The sequence below is a fragment of the Microtus pennsylvanicus genome, chromosome 2 (assembly GCF_037038515.1).
Source record: "Microtus pennsylvanicus isolate mMicPen1 chromosome 2, mMicPen1.hap1, whole genome shotgun sequence".
Taxonomy (NCBI): domain Eukaryota; kingdom Metazoa; phylum Chordata; class Mammalia; order Rodentia; family Cricetidae; genus Microtus; species Microtus pennsylvanicus.
This window is the reverse complement of record NC_134580.1, coordinates 30,105,316-30,130,001: the sequence shown is the minus strand read 5'-3', so window position 1 is coordinate 30,130,001 and position 24,686 is coordinate 30,105,316. Positions and strand designations below refer to the sequence as shown.

The 24,686-nt window shown below is 48.0% G+C and overlaps 1 protein-coding gene across 1 annotated transcript in view; it reads right to left on the bottom strand.

Annotated features, from left to right (window-relative positions):
* The window catches only part of LOC142844140 (electroneutral sodium bicarbonate exchanger 1-like), a 36,168-nt gene extending 25,028 nt beyond the window's left edge, over positions 1-11,140 (bottom strand). The window contains exon 1 of the mRNA XM_075962439.1: positions 10,942-11,140. Coding sequence (XP_075818554.1) covers positions 10,942-10,986 — 45 coding nt within the window. The 5' untranslated portion in view covers positions 10,987-11,140. The remainder of the gene's footprint in view (positions 1-10,941) is intronic.
* Between the last annotated feature and the right edge of the window lie 13,546 nt (positions 11,141-24,686).

The window sequence follows — 24,686 nt, the reverse complement described above, 5'->3', positions numbered from 1 at the left end:
CGCACAGCAGCTCTACTTGCAGAGAAGCTGCAGAGTCCACAGTCTTCCCTGCAGAATCATTTTCTGTTCTTTTTCGTGTGCACGAGGGGCTAGGAACCACGTTTTAGTGGAAAACAACTGACTTTACTCACATGCGCTCTGCTTACCTAGCTTATCTTTCAGGTCCTGAGTTTCCCCTCCCTCCTGCTCTCCCTCCCTTCTTGCCTTCTTGATTTGTTTTTTAAGACAGGGTCTCAGTATGTAGCCCTGGTTAGCCTGGAATTCAGAAATCTACCTGCCTCTGCTGGGCTTAAAGGCATGTACCACCAACTCAGCATGGAAACACACTGTCATCCGTGAGTGTCCCCTAGAGCCCAGCACAGTGGCCTACACTGAACCTGGCATGCGTCCCTGTTAGCTCCAGGACAGGTGTCACTTCCTGACCAGGACAATGCCAGCACGTGACAAGTAACTTCCAATGAGCAACATTAGTTTCTGAACTCGTGGTGTGTGTGTGTGTGTGTGTGTGTGTGTGTGTGTGTGGTTTCTCTGTGAAGCTTTGGAGCCTGTCCTGGAACTTGCTCTGTAGATCAGGCTGGCCTTGAATTAACAAGAGTTCCACCTGCCTCTGCTTCCCAAGTTCTGGGATTAAAGATGTGCGCCACTACCACCTGGCCTACTTTCTGAACTCTTTATGTTATCATATAGTCTCTTGAAGCCAGGTATAATTCTATATGGAGGTAATTATTAATATTGACTACCAAGTTACTATCCAGCTAGAGCTAGTCTCCAAGCTGATATTTAAATATCCAGCATCACTTATAATAGTTGGTACCATCTCAGCAGACAGCTGGCATAGCACAGAACAAGGTGCCAATATGGAGGAGGAAGAGAGGTAAAACTTATAGATTTCTCTAAGACTATAAATCAACAGAGGTGGGAGGGAGGGAAGGAAAGGGATAACTGATACAAATACATTATAATCTCAAAGAATAAAATTAATTATAACAATTTAAAAAACACATCTTCAACATTATATATGTATATATACATATCTATATGTGTGTTATGTGTATGTATGTATGTGTGTATGTCGTTGTGTATGGAGAGAGAGAGTAAAGTCAACTACTGGAAAACTTCAAGCTTTCTTATCTTGATTATCCAGAGCTGAGCTCACTGACAGATGTTCGTCCTCTTTGTCCGCCAGAGGAGCAGTCACTATCCACATCCATTAGCAGCTGGAACACTGAAAAGGCCACACTGGAATATGAACGTGCGTCCTGGCTCACATAAAGTCATGTTTAAAAAATAAAAGAAAAAATAATTATAATTATAACTAATTCACAGAAATTTAAACAGAATGGCTATCTGATTATATTCCTTTATTTATAATTTGTTGTTGAGACAGGGTCTCTCTATGTAACCCTGGATGTCCTGGAACTTGCTATGTAGACCAGACTGGCTTTGAGCTCACAGATATCTGCCTGCTCTCAGGTACTTTTTAAGGTATGGTAATTGTTTGGAAGTTCCATCCCAAGACCCCTCTCTTGGGAGTTGTCTCAGCCCAGACTCCAGCTCCAAGAAAGACCACCAAAAGATGAGCCTCCCCAGAGATGCTCAAGACCACACCCACAGGGTATTTAAACTGCCCCACAGACAACAAACAGTGGTTTTCTGGTCTTCCTTCCTGTCTCCTCTCTGGGGGCTGGAATGTCACCTGGGAGCGCAGGGATCCATTAAACCCGGGCTTTCTCTAATTCGGTTTGCTCTGACTTAGACTATTGCAGCAGCAGAGAGGCTAATCAGGCTGCAAAACCTTTTCAGTTAGTAATCCTGTGATGTGGCCTCAATACATTTTAAAAAACGCCCTTCAGCTGGGATTTGGAGCCTGGAGAGAGACAGAGAAGAAACAAGATGTGTGTTCATTCTTAATGCCAAGTCATGGGCACAGGGTGATTCACTATGCGAATGTTTCTCCTTTGATAGACATTTGAAATGTTCCCCAAATTTCAAGCATATGCCAAAATTGTCTGAAATTGTTAAGTTTAAAAGAAAAGAAAGACTGGGCCTCCTGGTCTATGCCTGCTGCAGGGGCCACCCAGGCCGGTTGTATTTGCCTCTGCCACCATCACTGTCCACAGAAAGCAAGATTTACCAATGTGGAGTCCATGAATTTCTAGAATACCTGTGGATGCTTCAGAGGAGGGGGTGGTATGTGTGCATGTACGTTTGGTGGTGTCGGGGCTGCCCACGACTTTTACCAGAGTCTCAGAGGGCCTTGTGACTCAAGAACGATTATATTCACAGGAAACACATTAAACACGCTTAAGAGAAAAGGAGAGGGAGGGCAGGAGGGAGGGAAGTAGTGAATTGGAAAAACAACATGTAAAGTAATCCTCTTTTTATATTTTCTCTGAGTGGCTCATGAATTATGCCTCCTATTAAGCCTAAATTGGACGGTCCCAGGGATTAGTTAGAGCTGAGGTGGCTAATTCAACTAAAGCTTTGACACTGGGATGCTGGAGAGTCAGTTGCTAAGCACTTGCTGTTCATATAGAGAACCAGAGTTTGCTTCCCAGCACCCAAATCAGGCAGCTTTCAATCAACCACAATAACTCCAGCTCCAGGGGATCTGACACCCTCTTCTGGCCTCCACAGGCATGTGTGCTCGCAAGCGGCTATGTGCGCAAGCACACACACATACACAGAGACAAATACACATGTACACATAAACAAAAATGATAATAAACTTTTTAAATTAAATCATTGATATTGCATGGCATGTCTTGAGAGATAAAGTGCTGTTTATAATCCTTAAAAAATTGTCTTTTCCAGGAGAAAGCTCCCCAAACTAGTTATCCAACACTGAGAGGTCAGCTCTGAGAGCACATACATACAGCCGACATGTGGAACAAACAGGCTGTATTTATACACTGTGTGTGTTGTGTGTGTGTTCGCGTGCACGTGTGTGTGTGAACAATTAAAGAAAAACAGACTATGATGTGAGAAAGAGAGCAAGAGGGTGAATGAGAAGGGTTGGAGAGAGGAAAGGAAAGGGAGCTGTGACATGACTATATTATAATTAAAAACATAAAAATTATTACTAAAGAAAATGAATGAAGCAGGACACCGTGACACATCTTTAATCCCAGCACGCAGGAGGCACAGACAGGTGATCTCTAAGTTCAAGATCAACCTGGTCTACAAACTGAGTTCCAGGACAGTCATGGCTACAGAGTGAGACCCGGTCTCAAGAAAAAAATGAGTCTGGTTTTGGTAAATCAAAGCCTTGCTTTCAGTAATGAACAAAGAAAAAGACAAAAACAGGGCTAATTATTATTACATAATGCCCTAACTCCTAGACACAGCCAAGAAGCTGCAGGGAGAATGAAGGATGTGGGCACAGGCCACGTAGAACCCCTTCTAGACACACTGACCCTGCTGGCTATTCTGGACTTGTGCCCAAATGAACTCCATCCCTCTTCTGGTACGAGCATCCCAACTTTATCTCAAACACCTCTTCCATCCCCACTCCACCCCATGGAGCCAATGTTTTCAGTCTTCAGCTGCGGCACTCACCCCAACCATCATTCGCACCCAGAACAACATCAAGAAAGCTTTTGCTGAGTGCTGCAGTGAGCTCCAGGGCCCCCAGGCGAGCACTCCGCACAGAGGACATCCTCAGCCCTACCTCCTGGGTTTCTAGTCAACCAAAGAACAGGAACTAATTTCAACAAAAGGCTTACTTACGCCTACCAGTTTTGCTACAGATATCACATACTTAATCTTCACAAGGTCCTAAATCAAGACAAAGTAAGATCTCACAGGAGCCGAGAGGGGTTACAAGGTTCAAGTTTGTTATTAATTATGTATTGATAGTGCCCAAAGCAAAGGAAGTGGCCAATTTTGAGTGTTCCAGAAAACTAATCATGGATTCATACCCACAGTGAGACCAGCTTGAGATTCACATCGTCTTCCCAAGCCGTCAATGCTCCAGGACCTCACATACCCAAGAGTCCTTTTGCTCAGCAGCTCTCAGCCATTTCCGGCCCCTGGTCCATCTGCCTCTTCACCTGGATTCTGGCCCTCAGTGGAAGCCTGGCCGCCGAGCCTGACCCAGCTCTCTACTTTTCTTGCGCATGTCCAACTTTGGCTTAGAACAAAAGAAGCCAAAGAGGAGATCTTTTTGGTGGCTTTCTGAAACAAAGAGCCGTGCAGTTCTCAAGCGTGAACTCTGTGGATGACAGCCATGTGCCAGCCTCACGTTGAAAGGTTGGACATGCCTGAGTGCCTTCACTAACTTCCTCACTGTCTACAAACACTGGTCCACAAGGCCTGTGGCAGGAGTCGTGAGCCATGAGCTTTCCTGTCCCTCGCACCCTCCAGCAGTTTGCTGGGAAAAAAGACTCCACAGTGGCTCTGCCATTCTTCCCTTGAACCCCACTTAGAGTCGCTCCTAATTAGCACAGACTTGGAGAATAATGGCTCTTGGAGAGATGCCCATCTGATCCCCAGTGATCTGAGAGTTTGTGACTTTACCTGGCAAAAGAGAATTAAGACTACAGCTAAAGGTCACATCACTGACTGACCTTCCAGGAAGTCTGTTGGAAATTATGTAAACTCCAAAGTAACTTCCTGTAATCTAAAGCATTGTAAAGCCAGGTGTGGTTGTACTCCAGCACGTGGGAGACTGAACTAGAAAGAGCACAAGTTCAAGGCTAGCCTGGTCTACACAGTGAATTCCAGGCCAGCCTGATATACAGTGAATTCTAGGCCAGACTTGGCTACACGGGGAGATCCTTTCTTTTTAAGGTTGTTGCAATGGTTTGTTAGATACACTGGTTGCTTTTGCCAAGGACTTGGGTTTAGTTCTCAGCACCCACATAATTGTTCATAACCACCTGTAACTACAGTTCCAGGGAATTCAATGCCTTCTTCTGGCCTCTGGGGTAACTGTACATACATGAAGCATCCACATGCATGCAAGGAAAACTCTCAGTCATGTAAATATTTTCCAAAATTCATCCACAAACAAAAGATGCAGAGAAGTAGAATCAGAGAGGAAGATTTGAGGGAAAATTTTTGGCCTTTAAGACGTGATTTCTGGCCCCGAGGCAGGAAGAAGAGAAGGGGAAACCAAGAGGCAAAGAACATGGGCTAGTCTTAATCTAACAGGATGGGAAGGGACAAAGAGACTCTGTCCTGAGGCTTCCGGAACCACAGCCCTGGCAACAGCTTATGCTTACAAGCAAAGGCATCAGACTCCCACTGCAGAACTGTTCCCATGTAGACATAGGTAGTTTGAGATACTCTGCCTCTGGTAACGTCACGGAGGCAGTAAGAGGCTAGTGCAGTGTGTGTATTTGGACTCCCTAATGACCCGACCACAGCTAGCGTGAACTTGTTCTTACCTTATGGGAAATGACCAAGGCTCCTAAGGTGTGCTGCTGTAACCTAGCAGCGCATTTAGAGGCGACTTGCTGCTTTTCCTGTGTTGATGGCTACGGGCCCTGGTTACCTTACCAGGGCAAACGGCACTGAGATGGGTATCTAAGGCTCCTAGGAAGGAAACGTGCAGCCTGAGCTGCCCCGTTTGCTGCCCATGGCCCTGCTTGGCCCGCAGCTCTGCTACAAAGCTTCCCAGCAGAGCTGGCAGGGCATGGCAGAGGGTACCCACAGGTTCTCACGCCACCCCACCTGCTAGGAGAGGACGGGGGTCGGCTTGTTATTCTGCAATGAGGTGACAGGGCAAACTCCATCCAGGATTGGCACTTTTGTTCAGTAGTGTTGAGCAAATTCTTATCATCTGCTTACCACAAACCGACCATGACCCTTGGGATGCCAATCTGCTCTCCCTGGAGCCGCTCGTTCATTTGTTCAGCAAACAGGTACTGTGGTCCTGTGCCAAAGTCAATGAACACTAGAAGCCACAGCTCCTTTGGGAACTCTTGTCCTGCGTGGTTGTTCCCAGTCTACCGTAAGAGATAGGGGCATGCTCTTCCAGCCGGCTGTACGCCTCAGCCATCGCCCACACGCCAGGGTTTGGCACCGTCTCCTGGCTGTTTGTTTAGCCAGAGTCTCACACAGCCCAGGCTGGCCTTGAACTATCTATGTAGCCAACATCCATTGTGAACTTTTTTCTAGATTTATGTGTATGAGTGCTTTACCTGCTCGTACATGTGTGTGCACTACTTTGTGCCCAGTTTCAGAAGAAGGCATCAGAGCCCCTGGAACTGGAGTTATGGTTACGAGCCACCATGTGAGTGCTGGGAATTGAACTAGGGTACTCTGCAAGAGCAACAAGTGTTTTTAACTGTTGATTCATCTTTTTTCAAGTATTACACCGTGTGTGTGTCTGTGTGTGTGTGTGCACGTATGTATAGTGTATGCAGGCATGTGCTGCCATGGTGTACCTATCAAGGTCAGAGGACAACTCTGTCAAGTCTGTCTTTTCCTACCTTTATGCAGGTCTCACAGTTCAAACTCAAGTGGTCATACTTGTCCAGAAGTGCTCTGTCCATTGTTCCATCTCCCTGGCTTTGACCTTGAACTAATTCTCCTGCTTCTACATTCCCAGTGCGGGGATCACAGCCATTTGCTCCCATGTCTGTCTCCGGGGTTTGGAGTTGGTACAACTGTTCTGGCACTGGTGCACAGAAAAGCCAGGCTTCTTTGCTTTCCTTGTCACTATTTCCACGCTCCCTCGACGTCCCGTCGATGCCCTTCTGTTCAGTGTCTCCACGCTTCCTGAATGTCCCACCGATGTCCTCTGTCCACTGCCTACATGCTCCCTGGATGTCCCATTGATGCCCTCTGTCCACTGTCCCCACACTTCCTGGACGTCCAGTGATGCCCAGCACTACCTTACCTGGACGCCGTGATGCCCAACCTCCCAGTCCTTCCAGTGCTTCCTTCTGGTCAATTCTGAAAGTGCTGTTCAGCAGAACTGAGAGGCTGTCGGGTGTTCTAGCACAAAGTAGGGCTTTCCCTAAGCTGTCTGGTTGCTTTCTATTACTCCCAACTTGTAAGGACTTGTCAGTAACACCTCAGAGAGCTTAGCAAGGTGGATGATGCAGGCCACGTTGACACAGCCTGCATCATGCCAGCAGCCTCGGGCTGGCCTCCCTCACTCCAGCCGGCTGTACTCCAGTGCATTCCTTGTGTGCCTTTCCAAGCTCTTCTGGTGCTCACTCAGGGCCAGGCGCTGCTCCAGATGGCAAGACAAACAGCTGTGGTAACGCACAGTAGTTGAGGGCACAGCCTTTGGAGAGCAGCGGCTCTGCCCTTTCTGGAAGTCCCTTCACCTCACTGCATCTCCATTTCTTTGTTTACGCAGTGGGACCAATACAGGTGCATATTCTCAGGATGACAGGAAGATAACGGGGATGTGAGGGTGGGCAGTGCAGCCACAGAGTGCTTGCCGGGCATGTGTGAGGCTCGGGTGCAATCCTCAGCGCTGTCACTAAAGAAAGGGGAACACGTGGAGAGCAGCCAGCATGGTGCCCGGCACATAGAAAGCATTCCCTGCTCACACAGCAACAAAGGGAAGATCGGGCAAGTGGCAGGAGCAGAGTGGACACATGGGAGTGCTTGGCGGGGGCAGTGGGCAGAGGAGACCGAGTGGCAAATCCTGGTGGAGCTCCATGGAACCAGCTCTGAAGGCCAGAATGGAATTTCCTCAGAGAAGAGACGGGAAAGTTGCTGCAGCTCGCTAACCTGAGCAAAGGTACCAAAGAACGAGGAGCTTATGAGTGTGCCACTAACAGCCATCTGCTGCTCCGTGCAAATCCTGTTAGTAGACCACGAGCTCCTAAGAGAAAGACTTCAGCCTCCCGAGCCTTCCCCTCCAGCAGCCAAGCACTAACTGGACACTGTTAGTAGACCACGAGCTCCTAAGAGAAAGACTTCAGCCTCCCGAGCCTTCCCCTCCAGCAGCCAAGCACTAACTGGACACTGGGCGATGTATGAGACAGGGTCACCAGCGCACCCTGCCCTCCTGAAACTTCCTCAAGAAGACAGCAGGACATCAAAACAAGAAGACTCATACACAGTGTGCTAGGGAGGAACACAAGAGCATCCTACGGAGCAGTGTGACTCAGGGTGGAGGTCAGGGGAAGCTATTCTTCGGGAGATGCAAATGAGTCATGAGGACACCGAGCTGGAAGAGTGTCCTAGAAAGAGGCCACATTCCCGAGCTGTGAGGGAGCTGGTCATACTAAAGAAACACAAAGCAAGCCAGAGTCGGAGTGCGCGGTGAGAGAGAAGGGCGTTCCCGGCACAATGGGCAAGGCTGCAGTCATGTCCAACCTTGGTAAGCCACCGCAGAGTTAGGGTTTTATTCTAAAATTCACTAGGAAGCCGCTGGCAGGGGTCAAGTGAGGACATGATCTGGCTGGCATTTCTAAACCCCGCTGGCTACACGGTGGAGTCGGCTGTGAAGAGAATCAAAGGGAAAAGCCGGAGTCCACCAGAGAAAACTCTAGTCTTGGGATGGGGGATGAGATGTCTGGAAGCTCTCTGCTTCCATCGAGTCACACAATCTACTCTCTTTGCAAGGTCCAGCTCTCTCAGGTGGGCACACAGGGGGCTTGGTCACTAAGGTCACTGCCCATTGGTTGACTATGTCTCCTCCAGGCCATTCCCACTTCCTTTCCTCTTTAAGTCCCCATTCTCCTCACCTTCCGAAATCTCAAGTTCCTGTGTCTAATGCCTGACTTCAGGAGCACCTGCTGGTCCCTCCCTTTTCTCTCTCCACTCCGTGACCCACAATAATAGTAGCTCAATGTAAAGAACATATGTATTGTCTGTTCAGAAACCCAAACCACCGACCATCAGCAGAAACCTAAGGGTGCCTATGTACTGGCCATAACCCGCACACATTCCGCTTGTTAGGCACAGGGTCTGCTCACATCCGAGCTTGATCGCCCACAGAAGCCAGAGAAATCTTTCAACAGAGGAAATCTGAGCAGGACTAAAGCTCATCATGACTGCTCTTGGTCCTCAGGTAAATATCAGCTTCTTCAGTGGGGGCCAAGGTGTCTAGCTGTTAGGAACCCAGGACACACCCCGCCATTTCCTCCTTGCTCCCTGTGGCTCCACCCTATGTCCTTGCAGAACGCGCCCCCTATCGGCCACAGGACTGTTGTACACCCTCTCCTCTGTTTCCAAGTCTCTGACCTCCCCTTTCCTTCAGCTGAGAGTCATTCTTCAGACCTTTGCCCATTTTCTTCTTAGAAAAATCTCCTATGATGTGCGTCAACGTACACTCACAGGATGGTCTGAGAGGTGTCAAAGCACCTGATTTTATAACAACACAGTTCCTTGTGCAGATCTTCTGAGACAGGGTCTCATTATGGAGTCTATGTGAACCCCAAACATATGATCCTCCTGCTTCAGGCTCCTAGTATTTTGTGTGAAATGAAGATGGGTGACGTACTTGTCTCACAGAATGAAGACCTGGATGCAGACCTCAGCACCCATGGAAGCAGCCAGCATGTGCTCGTCTGTAAGCCCAGCACTGGGGGTGGGGGTGGGGCAAGTGGGTGGGGGAGACAAGCAGATGCCCGGGGCTCACTGGCCGGCTCAAATGGTTCCAGGTTCAGTGCAAGAACATGTTTTCAGTAAATAAAGATAGAGTGATAAAGATACCAGTGATCAAACTCTGGCCACCAAACACACACACACACACACACACACACACACAAACACAGGCTGGGTATATGGCTCAGAAGCAGGGTGTCTGCCTTTAAGTAAGAAGGCAGTCCATCCCCAGCATTCTCAATGGCAAAACAAACAAAGCTAATTCTCCTCCTTTCCCAGCAGCTGGGAGGAGCAAGACCTTGGCCTCTTTTTGCTTCTGTCTCCCAAACAGAAGCTGACTATAACATGGTATGTCATGAGATCAGATATGGAAAGATTTCCCAAAAATCTCACATCTATTTATTTTGGTGACTGGCAAGCAAATAGTCCTGCCAGGAAAGAAGAGGAGTAGGGAGCGTCACACCCGTGTCGCAACACTCAGGAAGTTTCCCCTGCCTTTCCCAGACCCCACAACCATGTCAACCGGGCATTTGCTTCCAAGACCCACCACCCTTCTGCAACAACATCGTCTTGGTTCCCCTCCCTCCTTCAAATCCTCTTTCCAGGGCAGCAATCACATCTGATCCGGGTTTCACAAGGCGGGTGGGTGAGAATTCAAAAAGCTACTACTCGCTTATTAGGGCTCACACAATAAACCGTGATTCACAGAGTCCTTAAAACAGCCCTGTGAAGTAAACCGTACAAACATTACTATTTCCATTTTAATAGATGGGGAAACTGAGGTTCAAAGAGGCAAGTAGCACGCACAAGGTGAGAAAGCCTATAAGAAACAGACCGGGACTTGAACCCACACACTCTTAATACCTAGTCCAAATGCTTCCTAATATTAACCGACCCTGCGGTTCCACCATCAACTACTTAAGGCTGGTGGTGTCGTTCCTGGCTTCCCTGGTCCATGTGCAATCCCTTCCTCAGAACTTATCGGCTGTCTGGACAGCAGGGCGCCGATACACAAAGCCGGCCACATTCTCAGGGTCTTTGCAAGGCTTCCTCTTAGCCACCGAGGAACCAGAATCAAAACACAAAGACCCGCGAAGGTCCCCGGATACCCTCTCGACCACCTAAGGTAGAGCGAGGCAAGGCCAGAGGCCGGCGTCTGCCGCCAAAGGGGACCCGCGGACAGAGGTCACTGGTCCGGGACACCGGGCTGCAGGCAATGCGGAGGGCTGCGGCGGTGCCGGCGGCTCAGGGTTCCGGCCCAAGGTCACCCTCCCTGGCCACCCTGAGCGCCCCCTGGCTTCCCACGCGCCCCCCCCCCCCCCCGGCTCTCGGGGACACGCCCGGAGCCCCGGCTGGAACGGGAGCCGGGCGGTGGGCACCCGACCCAGACTGAGCCGGGGAGGAGCGGGAGGCGGGGCCCACCTGATAGCTGAGGACTCCGTCCGGCTCGTTGCTCCCGGCGGGCATGGCCGGGCGGAGCCCGGTCTCGCCGGTAGATTCCAGGTTGAGCAGCAGCAGTCCTCGCCCTCTGATCCCGTGGGAGCGGATCGCACATGCGGCGGCCCCAACCCTGAAGCCAACGCTCAACCAGCAACCGGCGCCACCTTCATAGCCACCAGCCGGCGAGGCGCCCGCCACAACCAATCAGAGAGCGGACCGAGCAGCCAATCGGAGCGCGGAGCACGGGTGGACGCTAGCTGGCAGTATCCTGAGCTACCAGGAAGAGGCCAGGAGGGCGCCAGAGAGCCAACCCCTCCCTGGGCCGGTTGCCTTGGAAACCGCCTCCCTCTCTCCCTCAGGGTGGGCTGGGGGTTCTGGGCTCAGAGGTCCTTTCAACTGCCTGCTAGGAAGGAAAACCACTGCTTCTGTTTGCATTGCACCGACTCTGGGAAAGTGCTGGGTTTAGCTATTCGGATTTTCTTCCTCGGATGATGGATTTTTAAATTAGGAGAAAATCCCTCTCAGAAACAAAGATGGCAGGAGGAAGCAATGATGAGAAGAGGGGCTTCTTAATTGGCTTATTAACTCCAGATTGAAGAGCATTAAAGAGCGCAGACAGACAGCAGGCAGCCCCCTCCACATGCTGAGACTTAGGTCTACCTGCCTCTAAGCCTGACAGCAGACAGTGGAGTTTGAACTGAGGATAATTTCAACTCGTCCTTAAAAAATAAGAACATAAATAACAAAAAAGGATAAGAAAAAAAGCTCTAAGACAAATTACTATCTAACAGCAGAACTAACAGATCTGAGGCAAGGTTGGAAAATGATGAGTAACACAGTCAATTCCATCTGGTTTTAAAAGAAAGCAAAGTAGTTAATCCTCTGAGCGAGTCTTAAGAGAGAGAAAGGGCCCTTTGTCTCATAGGCACTATCACTTGAGGCTGGAGGTATTCCACACTGTTGGTGGCAAAGCGACCATGCAAATCATTCACAGCCTCTGCCAAAGCTCCAGAAGGGAATATGACAAGTCCAAGTTCTATCCCTGTGGTGGTGCGGGCCTACCGTCCAGTCTGGGAGGCTGAGGCCGCAAGAAGTTCAAGGTCAGTTTAGACTCCTGGTGACACCCTATCTCAAAATAAATGAACAAATAAGTCACAACTTCTGCATACCATCCTTTGTCTGGAACCAGAACTGGAAACAAGACTGAGCCTTGATGTCCCTGGAAAGGGACTATATACCTGGAGAGATGGCTCTGTCTAAGAAGCACTTCCTATGAAAGTTTAAGGATCTGAGGCCCCTGCCCAGAACCTGAGAAAAAAAGCTGGGTTTGGTGGCAATAGCTTGTAACCCCAGAACTGGAGAAGATAGAAACCGTGCGTTCTGGAGTTTGCTGGTCAAACAGTATAGACCAATCTACCAGGAGCTCCATCTATTGAGAGGCTCTGTCTTAACAAATAAGGTGGAAAGAGTTAGAGAGATGGCTCAGCAGCAAGAGAAGCTGTTGCTCTCATAGAGGACCAGGGCTGGTTTCCCATGGTGTCTCACAGCCATCCACAATGGCAGTCCCAGAATCGGTCCACCTCTTCTGGTCTCCTCAGACACCAGAAATGAATGTGGTTCACAGACACACATGCAGGAAAATCAACTGGTGCACATTAAAAAAAATAAGTAAAGAGCTATTGAGACCTAGACCTCTGGCCTCCCCATGTGAGTCACACAGGAATGTGTAAAACACACGCACACACACACACACACACACACACACACACACCATGCACCTTTATTTCTGATCTTCTATAAAAAGCCCGCTGCCCAGTTTCTCATCTCACAACGATTTGTGCCTCTGTACTCCACACAGCCGCTAAGGATGCTGAGCATCTAGAGGACTGCAAACACATGTGCACTTATCCAATCTACTCATCAATGTATGGAGGTCCAGCAGGACCTTATTATCTGAGTTTCATCAGCAGGACCTACATGAAATAAAAAGAAAACCAGCTCTCGTAAGCTGTCCTCAGGCCTCTACATGCGCAGCATGGCTGCTGTGTGCACACATCTTATTGAGCTGAAATAAAGAGCACCCCAACAGCTCAAGTCTAGAGTGAAGATTAAGCATGGTAGCACGTGCAGAGTAGCCACAACCAGGCCAACACAAAAGTGCTGTCGAAAGGCGCAGTAGAAGTGAGTGTTGCCTTAGAAAATGCTCTTGTCGACTGTGGAGCGCTGGGTACTGAGTGCAGACTTCATTTCCCTGTATAACAAAAAATCAGACCATTAAAGGTTTTAAGGAGCCCCTCTACATACCAGGACCTAGTGATATAAAATGTGTCGTTCATTGCAGTAGCCGTGGCGTCTCTATCCTCTCTGTTTCACTAGTGAGAAAGCAGCATCACAGGAAAACTAAACAACGTCTTGATCAGGCAATCACTAAGCAGGGATTCAATCAGCATTTGTTGATTACAATGGCTTTGCGAGATCTCATGTACCCAGACCTGGTTGTTCGGTGCTGGGGAACCAGCAATGAGAAAAGTTTGCCCCCTTGGGACTTAGGGGTTAGGTTAGGGTTAGTAAGTCAACAAGATCATTCTGTAAGTTATGACAGCCACTGTGAAGGAAACTGCAAGGGTATGTGACAGAAGGAACCTGGTTATGTGACAGGGGACGCATCTCCGTGGAGCTGAGGACAATGAGCCGAGGTGAGCCTGGCTGCTCCTGGAGTTCCAGGAGGATGTGCTGCCCCATCTTGGAAAAGCTGCCAGAGGGTGGGATGGTTGATAGGACAACCCTGAAGCAGTAGACTGGCCCTGAACAAAGGTGGTGGCCAAAGGGAGAATGTCCCTGTTACCTCCCTGCCCCATAAGACAGGTCTCACACAGTAAGAGGGGCAGGGCAGGGCAAGGGATCTGATTTCCCTTTAGTTCAGATGTGGAGGCAGTGCCCTGGCCCTTGACTTCAGGGTCCAGAGTCCCATCTTCTGGCCTGTACGAGAATTAGAGAAGGAAAGTAGGCCAGAGCCAGAGCTGCTGAGGCTGAGACCTCTCTCCTAGAGCTCATTTGGTCTCTCCTTCCCAAGCTGGGTAGCTGCCTTGCTACCAGGAATCAGGCTTCTAGCTCCCAGCACTCCCTACACTGGTGTAAAAAGTGCAAATGGGCCCTGGAGCAGGTGGAGAAAAAACATTCAACTAAGAAACAGCATTAGCAGACCCCTGGAAGGGGAGTAAAGTGGACAGGAAAATACAAAAACACACACACAGAGACAGAAGTCATACAGGCGCATCAAATTAGCAGGACACTCGATGGGTATGACCTCATCTAATCCTTGCCACGCCTCTGTGAAGTAGATTCTCTCATCCCATTTCACATTTGAGAAACTGATGCTTAGAGAAGCCATGCCCCAGGTCACCCAGCCAGAACAGTAGGTTTGTGGAGATGCCAGCAGCTGAGGCCAGGTGCATCTGATCCAGGCAGGAAGGCTCTTGGAAGCCCTGGCTTCCCTGTCTCGTATAGACCCCACCCTCTCTTTCTGTCCTCCAGATGTAGTCTCTGCTTCTCTCTGCTCTTTAACATCGGTGGTTCACACACTTGGGGGAAAGAGGTTTGTCTTGAAAGCCCTGATACATGACAAATTGTTTAAGTCTCTCTCTGTATACAAAGCACACAAATTTGCAGTGTGTACAGACATAGCTGGGGACGAGGATGGTCCTAAGATACTCACCGGTAGGCAGGTCTATCCCTGTGCAAACATGTAAGGTACACTGCGCACAAACGGAGTCTACTAACACAAATTAAGAGGACTACCGTGTCACTCCGCGACACAATCCTAAAGGACCACCGTGTCCACATGTCCTACCCTCAACCAAAATGTCGTTATGTGTGAGTGTGTATGCATGTGTGCGTGTGCGAGTGTGAATGGAATGCGTGTGTGTATGTGTTTGCATGTATGTATGTATGACTATAAATGCATGTGTGTATATGTGTGACTATATAAGCATGTGTGTATGAGTGACTATGTATACATGTGAATGTATGTGTGTATGTGATTGTGTATGCATGTGTGTTTGTGAATGCTTGTGAGTATGTGAGTGTGAATGTGAATGTATGTTTGTATGTGTTTGCATGTATGTATGTATGACTATAAATGCATGTGTGTATATGTGTGACTGTATAAGCATGTGTGTATGAGTGACTGTGTATACATGTGAATGTATGTGTGTATGTGATTGTGTATGCATGTGTGTATGTGAATGCATGTGAGTATGTGAGTGTGAATGTATGTTTGTATGTGTTTGCATGTATATATGTATGACTATATATGCATGTGTGTATATGTGTGACTGTATAAGCATGTGTGTATGAGTGACTGTGTATACATGTGAATGTATGTGTGACTATGCGTGTGTGAGTATGTCTGACTGTGTATGCATGTGTGTGAATGTGTATGTGTGTGAGTAAAGTATATGTGACTGTGTATGCATGTGAATGTATGTGTGACTATGTATGTGTGAGTACGTGTGATTGTGTATGCATTTGTGTGTGACTGTGTATGCATGTGTGTGTGAATGTGTATGCACGTGTATGAGTTTGTGTGACTGTATATGCATGTGTGTAAGTATGTGTGGATGTGTATGCATGTGAATGTGTATGCACGTGTGTGAGATTGTGTGACTGTGTATGCATGTGTGTGACTGTGTATGCATGTGTGTGTGAATGTGCATGCATAGGTGTGTGACTGTGTATGCATGTGTGTGTGAATGTGTATGCATGTGTGTGTGATTGTGTATGCATTTGTGTGTGACTGTGTATGCATGTGTGTGTGAATGTGTATGCATGCGTGTGAATATGTATGCATGTGTGTGTGACTGTGTATGCATGTGTGTGTGAATGTGTATGCATGCATGTGAATATGTATGCATGTGTGTATGAATGTGTATGCATGTGTGTGTGAATGTGTATGCATGTGTGTGTGACTGTGTATGCATGTGTGTGTGAATGTGTATGTGTGTGTAAGTATTTGTGAATGTGTATGCATGTGTGTCAGAGAGTGAGCATGTGAGTGTGACTGTATTGGCTGGAAGCATTTTCTTCCTAAGAGACAAAATGACTAAAATGTGAGAAACAAACATCTGTGAAAATGTTCTAATTGCAATCAATTTTTTCCATCAAAATCATCTTAATTTTTCCTGTTAGCTTGCTTTTCCGCTCCAACCAGGGACCTCGCCTACATGAGGCAGGTGTTTCTACCTCCAGACTACACCCCAGGCTCTCCAGCTGAGCCCTATGCCAGTTTTGTTTCTTTGGTTTTTGTTGTTTTGGTTTTTTCTTGTTTCTCCCCGCTCCCCACCCCAGCACTGAGGACTGAACTCGGGGCACACTGGACATGCCAGACAAGCAAGCAAGCATTCTATCAACCGAGCTACATCCCAGCCCTTCGGTCAAGAGAAATGTTGTCTCTTGATATTCCTCTTAATTACACATCTAAGTCCAAGAAAAGGCTGGAGAAAAAGATGGATCCAGGAAAGACTTAATTAGGGCTTGTTCGAGTGCAATCTAGAAGCACTTCCTGTGGAAGAGAAGGGGACAGGCTTCTTTGTCATGCCAGAAAGGTTAAGCAGGTGCATGATTTGTTTTCAGCCTTTGTCAAGTCCCAGCTAAGGAGATGAGAGAATGCAATTGTCTTTGTTCACAGCATGCTGCCAGCCTGGAACACTGCGTGTCACAGGAAAGAAAAGCAAATACCACACACACACATCCCGAGAGGAGAGCCAGCTCCTGACTGAGAACCACTCCCCCTCACCATCAGCATCATCCAGAGAGCTTCCTTGTGCCCGACTCCTTTACACCTTGCTCCAGACTAGCGACTCTGAGATGAAGTGCAGATACAGAGCCAAAGCCCTGCCCCACCCCCGCCTTCTTTGCAACCCTGATTGACAAGTCTAGACAGAAGCAGAGGAGGGAAAGGGGAAGCAGAACAAACAGAAAAACAAGTCCTGGAAAAGTGTCACCTGCAAGTGGGGCCCAGAGGAAAGGCACTGTGGAACTACAGGACCCTGATGGGAAGCATGTCGGGCATTTGCAAGACGCAGGTGTTCCCAAGGCATCTCTTGCCAAAGCTCTTGATACCAAATCTGAGCCCTTCTATGTTATGCTAAACACATTTGTCTTATCTGTTTCTAACCAAGTGTAACCCTGCTCAGAAATGTTTGTTTAAAGTAGTTTCGCTCTGAACCTTATCTTCCTGGGGTGAGATCTGTTCTACTTAGGCAGGAAGTTCTTGGCTCACTTCTAGCCCTCTGGCCTGGCCTGGCCTGGCCTTAAGGTGGCAGCAAATCCAACCTCTGTGGAGATCAGAGGCAGTGTGTGTGTGTGTGTGTGTGTGTGTGTGTGTGTGTGTGTGTGTGTGTTGGTCCTCCTTGCATGAAGGAAGGAAGGAAAAGAAGAGTTTCATAGTTTCATATTTAATATTTGCCTTTTGACTTTTAGGTGAAATGCAAGTTGGGTTGATGCTGTCTTCTTCTACCCACCTAGCAGTTCTGAGCTCACACAGTAAGTGACTGCTGAGAACTACTAGGGCAAAGGTACTGGGCTTCACATGCCATCTCCTTACAGTGTGGCAATGCAGTGGGCACAGGACTCGGCAGGGCTCTGTGGTCTGGGCAAGCCGTCTGCTCCTCCTGAGTTCCCATGTACACTACCAGCAAGAGGGGAAAGTACAGGAGACAGACATGCTGAGTCCATGTCAGTGTCTCTACCTTTGGACACAGTCGATGCTGGGGACCACTGGGACCTCAGGATGTCCAGGAGGATGCTGCCATTGCTGCTGATATTAGGGTGATAGATTTTGGTAGTGAAAGCAAACCTTTAGGGGTTTGGAAGGATAACCTGTAAGGGAGTGGATGGTCAGTGAGAAAACCCCTTCCTGGTAAGACTGTCCTTATTGCAGAACACTGAGCAAGACGATCCCTCTGTGACCAGGCAGTTCCTTCTGGACCTGATTCAGAGCCATGTTCCCACTGCTCAGGCCAACCCAGGGTTGCCTGAGACAGTGGCTGAGCCACAACTCTGTGTGGTTTCTTTGCCAAATTAAGTCATCTGAGATGAGGGGTTCCTCCCCATCGCATTGGCCTGTGGGCCAGCCTGAGAGGCATCATCCTGATTGACGGTTGATGTGGGAAGACTTAACCTACTGTGGGTAGTGCCTTCTTGGACAGGCGGTCCTGGGGTGCATAAGGAAATAGACTGAAGCAACTATAAGAGAGCCAGCCAGCCAGCCAGCGGCTAAGTAACCTCCTCCGTGATCTCTGCTTCAGCTCCTGCCTCCAGGTCCCTCCCTGACTCTGCACACACCTTTGATCCCAGCGCTCAGGAGGCAGAGGCAGGCAGATCTCTGTGAGTGTGAACCCAGCCTGGTCTACAGAGTGAGTTCCAGGATGGCAAGGACAACATTAACACACACACAAAAATTACCAATGTGTTTCGCTAGGGTGTGTGGTTTCCTACAAATACAACTTCAATATGCCTGCAGAGTGACCATCTCCCCCCTTCAACGAGTCACTCCTCCTACCACAAAGCAAAAGCCTGGGCATGGGTCCTCCTCTGCACAGTGAAAATTCCACGTCTTTTTCACTGCTTTCTTTTTCCAGTGCTGAGGATCAAACCCAAGTGATGGTTGGAACCTCACCCCCTGCACAATCCAGAAAGCCCCATTCCTGTCTCTCTCCCTCTCCAAACCTTGCCCGCTTAGAGAGTCTCCAACAAAGGAAAGGTGTCAAAAAGCCATACTTTTGGTGGCTATTGCAGCTTCCTCCTCTGAAGTTGCCAGTCACTCAAGTCCTGGCCTAAGCCATACCTAGATACAAACCCATGGTTTGTATGGTTGACATGTCATGATCCCTTGTCTACAACCTAGAAAATCTTCCTGCTTTTTTTCAGGGGAACGACTTTTCTGGCCCCAATCTCTGGGGCCACAGGGCCCACCTGGGAGTGGCATTGTTCTAATAAACCTGTTGTTTATTTTTTCATTTGGCTTCATTGGCATATCAGTAAACCTATTGTGGCGGAGGGGCAGAAAACCTATTACCAGACCTTGGACTGGCTGGGCAAGCTTTCTACCCTTGAGCAACACTCGCAGTTCCACAATTTCCCCTTTGAAGTCTGTCCTTTCTGAACAAACTCGCACAACATAATGAAGAATTGCTAACACGGGCAAGGCTTGGGGTCGACTTTTAGCACATGGGGCATGAGACTCTAGTCTTAGAACACTTTGCAGTCAGGCATGGTGGATCATGCCCAGAATCCCAGCACTGAGAGGCTAAGGCAGGGAGGTGGGGAGTTGTGGGCCAGGCTACATAGTGTGGCCCTGTTGAAACAACCAAAACCCTCAGCTGTGTCTAGGGAAGGTGGACGGGGCTAGAGTAAGCCCCTTACAGTTACATCATAAGCTGCACATCAGTCTGTCTCCCCAGAACTTCCCGCCCTTAGCCTTAGAAGAGGGGAGTTGAAGAGAGACTTAAAGTCCTACAAACCAGTTTTCTAACGTCATTTCCCCCCACAGCAACCCAGAAAAAGAGCCATCCAGCCATCCCAGGATACCTGTCCTGATGGTCATGCCGACAGTGGCAGTCCCTTCCCGGGATCAGTTGGCCTCACTGCTTGCCCAGCGGTTCTCAGCCTTCCCAATGCTGCAGCAACACACCCTGCTTTGCCATGTCCTCTGGTCCTCATGCCCGCCTGGCAATTTCCCTCAGTCATTCCCTCGGTGCCTGCTGGGATCATTTTAGTTATAGCTGGCAATTTTCGCTTTGTGCAGAATTCCAGAGATAATGTTTGATTGGAGATCCCAGCTTGTTCCTGTACAATTTGGAAAGCCCCATTCCCCCCAGCCCTGGTCTCTCACTGTCTCTGTCTCTCCAAACCCCACAACCCACTCAGAGAATTTCCAACAAAGAAAAGGCACCATAAAGCCTCTTCCTTCCTTGTACAACAGAACCACCTGTCCCAGGATCACATTATCCACCATAATGAGACTAGGCTCCCCTGCATGAGTTAACAATTAAGAACACACCCTGTAGTCATGTCTGCAGGCCAATCTGGTGAAGGCAACTCTTTGAGGTTCTGTCTTCCCAGGTGTGTCTACTTAATAACTGAGCCTATTACTGCAAGGTTTTATTCATTTTTGAGAGAAGGTTTCATGAAGACCAAATTGTCCACAAATTCAATATTTAACCGAGGATGACCGTGAACTTCTGATCTTCCTGTCTCTGCCTCTCAAGTGTTGGAGTTACAGGTATGTGCCACCAAGCCTGGCTTAGAAATTTTTATTTATCTTCCCAGATCCATATTATTCCATAATGTAGTGAATCCCATGGTGCAGTGAACTGTCCCTACTTTAAATTTTTACGTTTATTTGTTTATTTTTGCAGTGGTAAGATCATATGTGCAGGACCTTGGGAATAATTCAAGATTAGGCATGTGCCACCAACTCAGCTTGTGTGTGTGTGTGTGTATGTGTGTGTGTGTGTATGTATGTATGTGCATACATGTGTGGTCATGTGTGTGTACATATACCCAACTAGAGTGTGATGTCTTTACCTCCTTCTATCTTTTCTTCCCTCAATCAATCCTTGAATTTGTTTTTTGTCATTGCTTTGAGACACGGTCTCTCTGTAGTCCTGAAACTCCATATATACACTGGCCTTGAACGCACAGGGATCCTCTTGGTTCTGCCTCCTGAGTGCTGGGATTAAAGGCATGTGCTGCCATATTCAACTAATCCTTGTTGTTTTGTTTTGTGGAGCCAGGATCTTACTATACAGTCCAGGCAGGCATGGAACTTGGTATGTAACTCAGGCTGGCTTTGCATTTATAATCCTTCTGTCTGTCTCCCAGCTGGTGAGATTAAGGCATAGGGCATCACACGGGTTCTAGGTCCACTTGTTTATTACTTACGACCATGTCTCATATAACCCAGGCTAGCCTCCAACTGGGAAATGTTGAGCCAAGGTTGGCCTGAGAGTTCTGATCCTTCTCCTTCAACTTAGAAGAATCAGAAGTTCAAGATCTAAGTAGAGTAAGGATCATGTCTAAGTGCCGGGATTAAAGCTACGTGTCGCCATGCTCAGCTTGGTACTGGTTTCTTTTATCGTCATTTTATTATGTGCTTATTTATTTATGAGTGAATATTTGTGGCATGGAGCATATGTGGAAGCCAGAGGACAACCCAAGGGAGTCTGTTCTCATCCCCCACAATGGATGTCTAGAGACTGAACTCATCAGGCTTGGTAGCAAGCGCCTTCCCCCACTGAGCCCTTCAAAGTTTCTGTATAAAGCCGGATGTGGTAGCACATGGGTGCAATCCTACCACTCAAGAGACAGTGTGCCACGATCTAGTGTGGACTAAATTTGGAGCTTTTTTATTTTATTTTATCTATCTACCTATTTATTTTTGCTTTTCAAGACATGGTATCTAAGTAGTGATGGAAGCAGTTAGGACTCACTCTGTAGACCAGGCTGGCCTTGAACTCACAGAAATCTGCCCGCCTCTGCCTGCCTCCCAAGTCCTTGTGCCACCACTGCCGAGTTACACAATCCAGTTTTAAAACACTTTCTTATTGAGAAGCAACTTCAGACTTTGCAAAGGTTGAAAAGAGGGGCGTGGGAGAAGCCTCGGTCAGTAAAATGCCTGCTGTGTAAGCATGAAGACTGGAGTTCAGATTCCTTCCATCATGTAAAAGCTGGGGACAGTTGGGACAGGCGGATCCCTGAAGCTGCTCCCCAGCAGCTTAGCCAGTCTGTGAGCCCCAGGTTCAGTGAGAGTCCTTGTCTCAAAATGTAAGCTGGGGAGAGAAGAAGAAGACACCCAAAAGATTCCCTCACTCTCATACACGCATGACCACCCGTGCACACACACATACACACAAGCTAGGCTGCTGCCACATGTCTGAACTCAAAATACTGAGGAAATGGACACCAGAAAATCAAAACCAGCCTCATTCCATAGTGAGTTCAAGGCCAACCTTGACAATATGAAATTCCAAAAAACAAACAACACCCCCCAAAAAAGGAAAAAGAGAAAAAAGAAAGAAATAAAAAAAATGGAAAGGCAGAAAAATGAAGCCCTGTATGGTTGGGTGTTGGTAGAGCATGCCATTCATCCCAGCACTCGGGAGGCAGAAGCAGGTCTGTGAGTTCAGGACCAGCATGGTCTACAAGAGCTAGTTCTAGGACCGCCACCAAAGCTACACAGAAACCTTCTCTCAAATACCAAAAAGAAGAAGAAGAAGAAGAAGAAGAAGAAGAAGAAGAAGAAGAAGAAGAAGAAGAAGAAGAAGAAGAAGAAGAAGCAGCCCTGAATATACAAAAGTCATTTACATTTCCCTAAACATTTACATTTCTAATCACTTATTTTGTATTCCCTGAAACATTCAAACATACGTTATAGACATGGTTCTTCATGACAGGAATATTGTCTGCAGAGCAGTTTATCAGCCCAATGGGCGCAAAGGCCACTCTTATCCTGTAGTTTCTGCTCTGCTGGGGCTCAAACCCAGGGCTGTGGCTTGCAACACAAGCATTCTGCTGTTGAATTCCACCTCCGGCTTTTGTTTTGAGACGGGCTCTTAGGCTGCCATTGAGTTTGTGATCCTCCTGCTTGGGCTCCACAGAGCTGGGATTATAGGCATTTATACCTGGCTAGTGCTTTCCTGTTGCTCTGAGAGTCCAAGGGATCATCAGGAAAGGCATGAAAAGGTCTTTCTTCCTAGACCTCCTCTCCAAATCACAGAGATCCTCCTGCCTCTGCCTCTCGAGTGCTGGGATTAAAGACTTGCATCACCCCCACCCGGCTCTTTCTTTTATGTGGAGAAAAAAAAATCTCACTAATCCTAGACTTGTTGAGCTTGCTAATTAGTCAAAAATAACGTCCAATAAATCTCCTTCCCTCCACTCCCCAGTACAAGGACTAGAGCGCACACCATCTCACTTGGCAAAAATCTCTCTCTTTTCAATTTACAGGCGGCAACGGACAGTTTTATTTATTTATTTATTATTTATTTATTTATTTATTTATATATTTTGGAGACTGAATCTCACTAGGTAGACCTGGCAATCAAGAGAGCTATCTGCACTGCCTTCTGAATGCTGAATTAAATGGATGCACCCCCATGTCCAGGCTTCCTTTTACATTTTTTTTTTGAGACTTAATTTTGTAGCAAAGGGTGCCTTGGAACTAAAGATTTCCTCGGGCCTGTGGCTTAACTCAGTGGGCATGGTAGTTTGAAAGAGAAATGCCTTCTATAAATTCATGAGTGTAAGTGCTCAGTCCCCAATTGATGGTGCAGTTTCAGGAGATTATGGAACTTGTAGCACAGGAGCCTCTTAGAGGAAGTATGTCACTGTGGGTGGGCTTAGAGAACTTAAAGCCTTGCCCTCTCTACTTCAGATAACTCTCCCTCTCTGCTGCCTGTGTGTGATGGAGATGTGATTTCTCAGACAACAGGCCCTGTATCCAAACAACCAAAAGCTAGCTCATTTAACAATGCTATTTTATTTCCAACATAGAAAACATATATTGCCATGATTGGGGAAGAAGCAGGGGTTAGCGCCAGTAGAATCGATCAAGGTGGCCTTCTTTTCTCCCTAGTGCAGGGTCTTGGCTTCTGAGAGGCGCCTAGTCCCGTGCTGCAGAGAGGTGAGACATCCAGGTGACCCACAGTGCTAAAAAAGCTGGGATCACCTCGTCAGCCCACCAACTCAATTCTACTCAGCAGTAATAAGATACCCTATGGCTTGGCTTGCTGGGCTCTGCCAACAATCTAGCATCCAGAGAGGACCACCCAGTGTTCTCAGCAGCAGCGTCCTGTCTCGTTCTCCTAGGTCTGGCCAGCAGGATGCTCCTGCAGAGGAGGTCAGATCTTCTACCTGCTTCTTCAACTAACTTTGTACTGCTTCCTCTTTTCCCTTCACCTTGTTTGTTTTTTTTTATAGACCGACTTCTGTGGGTAGCCCAGGATGCCTGGGACAGCAAGTTCTGCAGTTGTAGATCAAGCTGACGTCACAGAGACCTGCCTGCCTCTGCCTCCCAACTGCTGGGACTAAAGGTCCACAGCGCCCCAGGCTGACCTTGTGTTTCCTTACACTATTTTGACTTAAGTGTGTGCAGATGCACTCACACACTATATGCTTACACTGTGTACGTGTGCAGCGGTGTCCGTAGACACACACACTTGCAAGCTCAAGGTATTTGTGTGTAGCACAGGTGTTCGGTGTCAAATGTCACGTTGCGAGTGCTGGGCACCTTGTGTTTTAACACAGGCTTTCTCAAGGCCACTGACGTGGAAATGCATCTGCCTCAAAGGTGGCACACACCCACAATCCTGGCATTCAGGAGTCAGAAGCTGGCACATCTCTGTGAGTTCAAGGCCAGCCTGGTCTAGAGAGGAAGGGCCAAACAGAAAAACCCTGTCTCCAAAACAAAAAAATCACAACAACAGAACAAAAATGGAGATTCACCTGTCTCCATCTCCAGGTGCCGGGGTGGCCAGCTTCAGCAAGCCTGCCGGTCCTTTTCCTTGGATTCTGCACATGAACACATACCAAACAAGGTAACTAGACAGTGTACAGACAGACAGTCACTGTCGGGCTTCTTGTGCTTCTGAATCTCACCCAGGGCGTCGATTTCACACTCTTGCTTAGTGACAATCGTTTCCCATTATAGACAGCGGGGCCAGGAA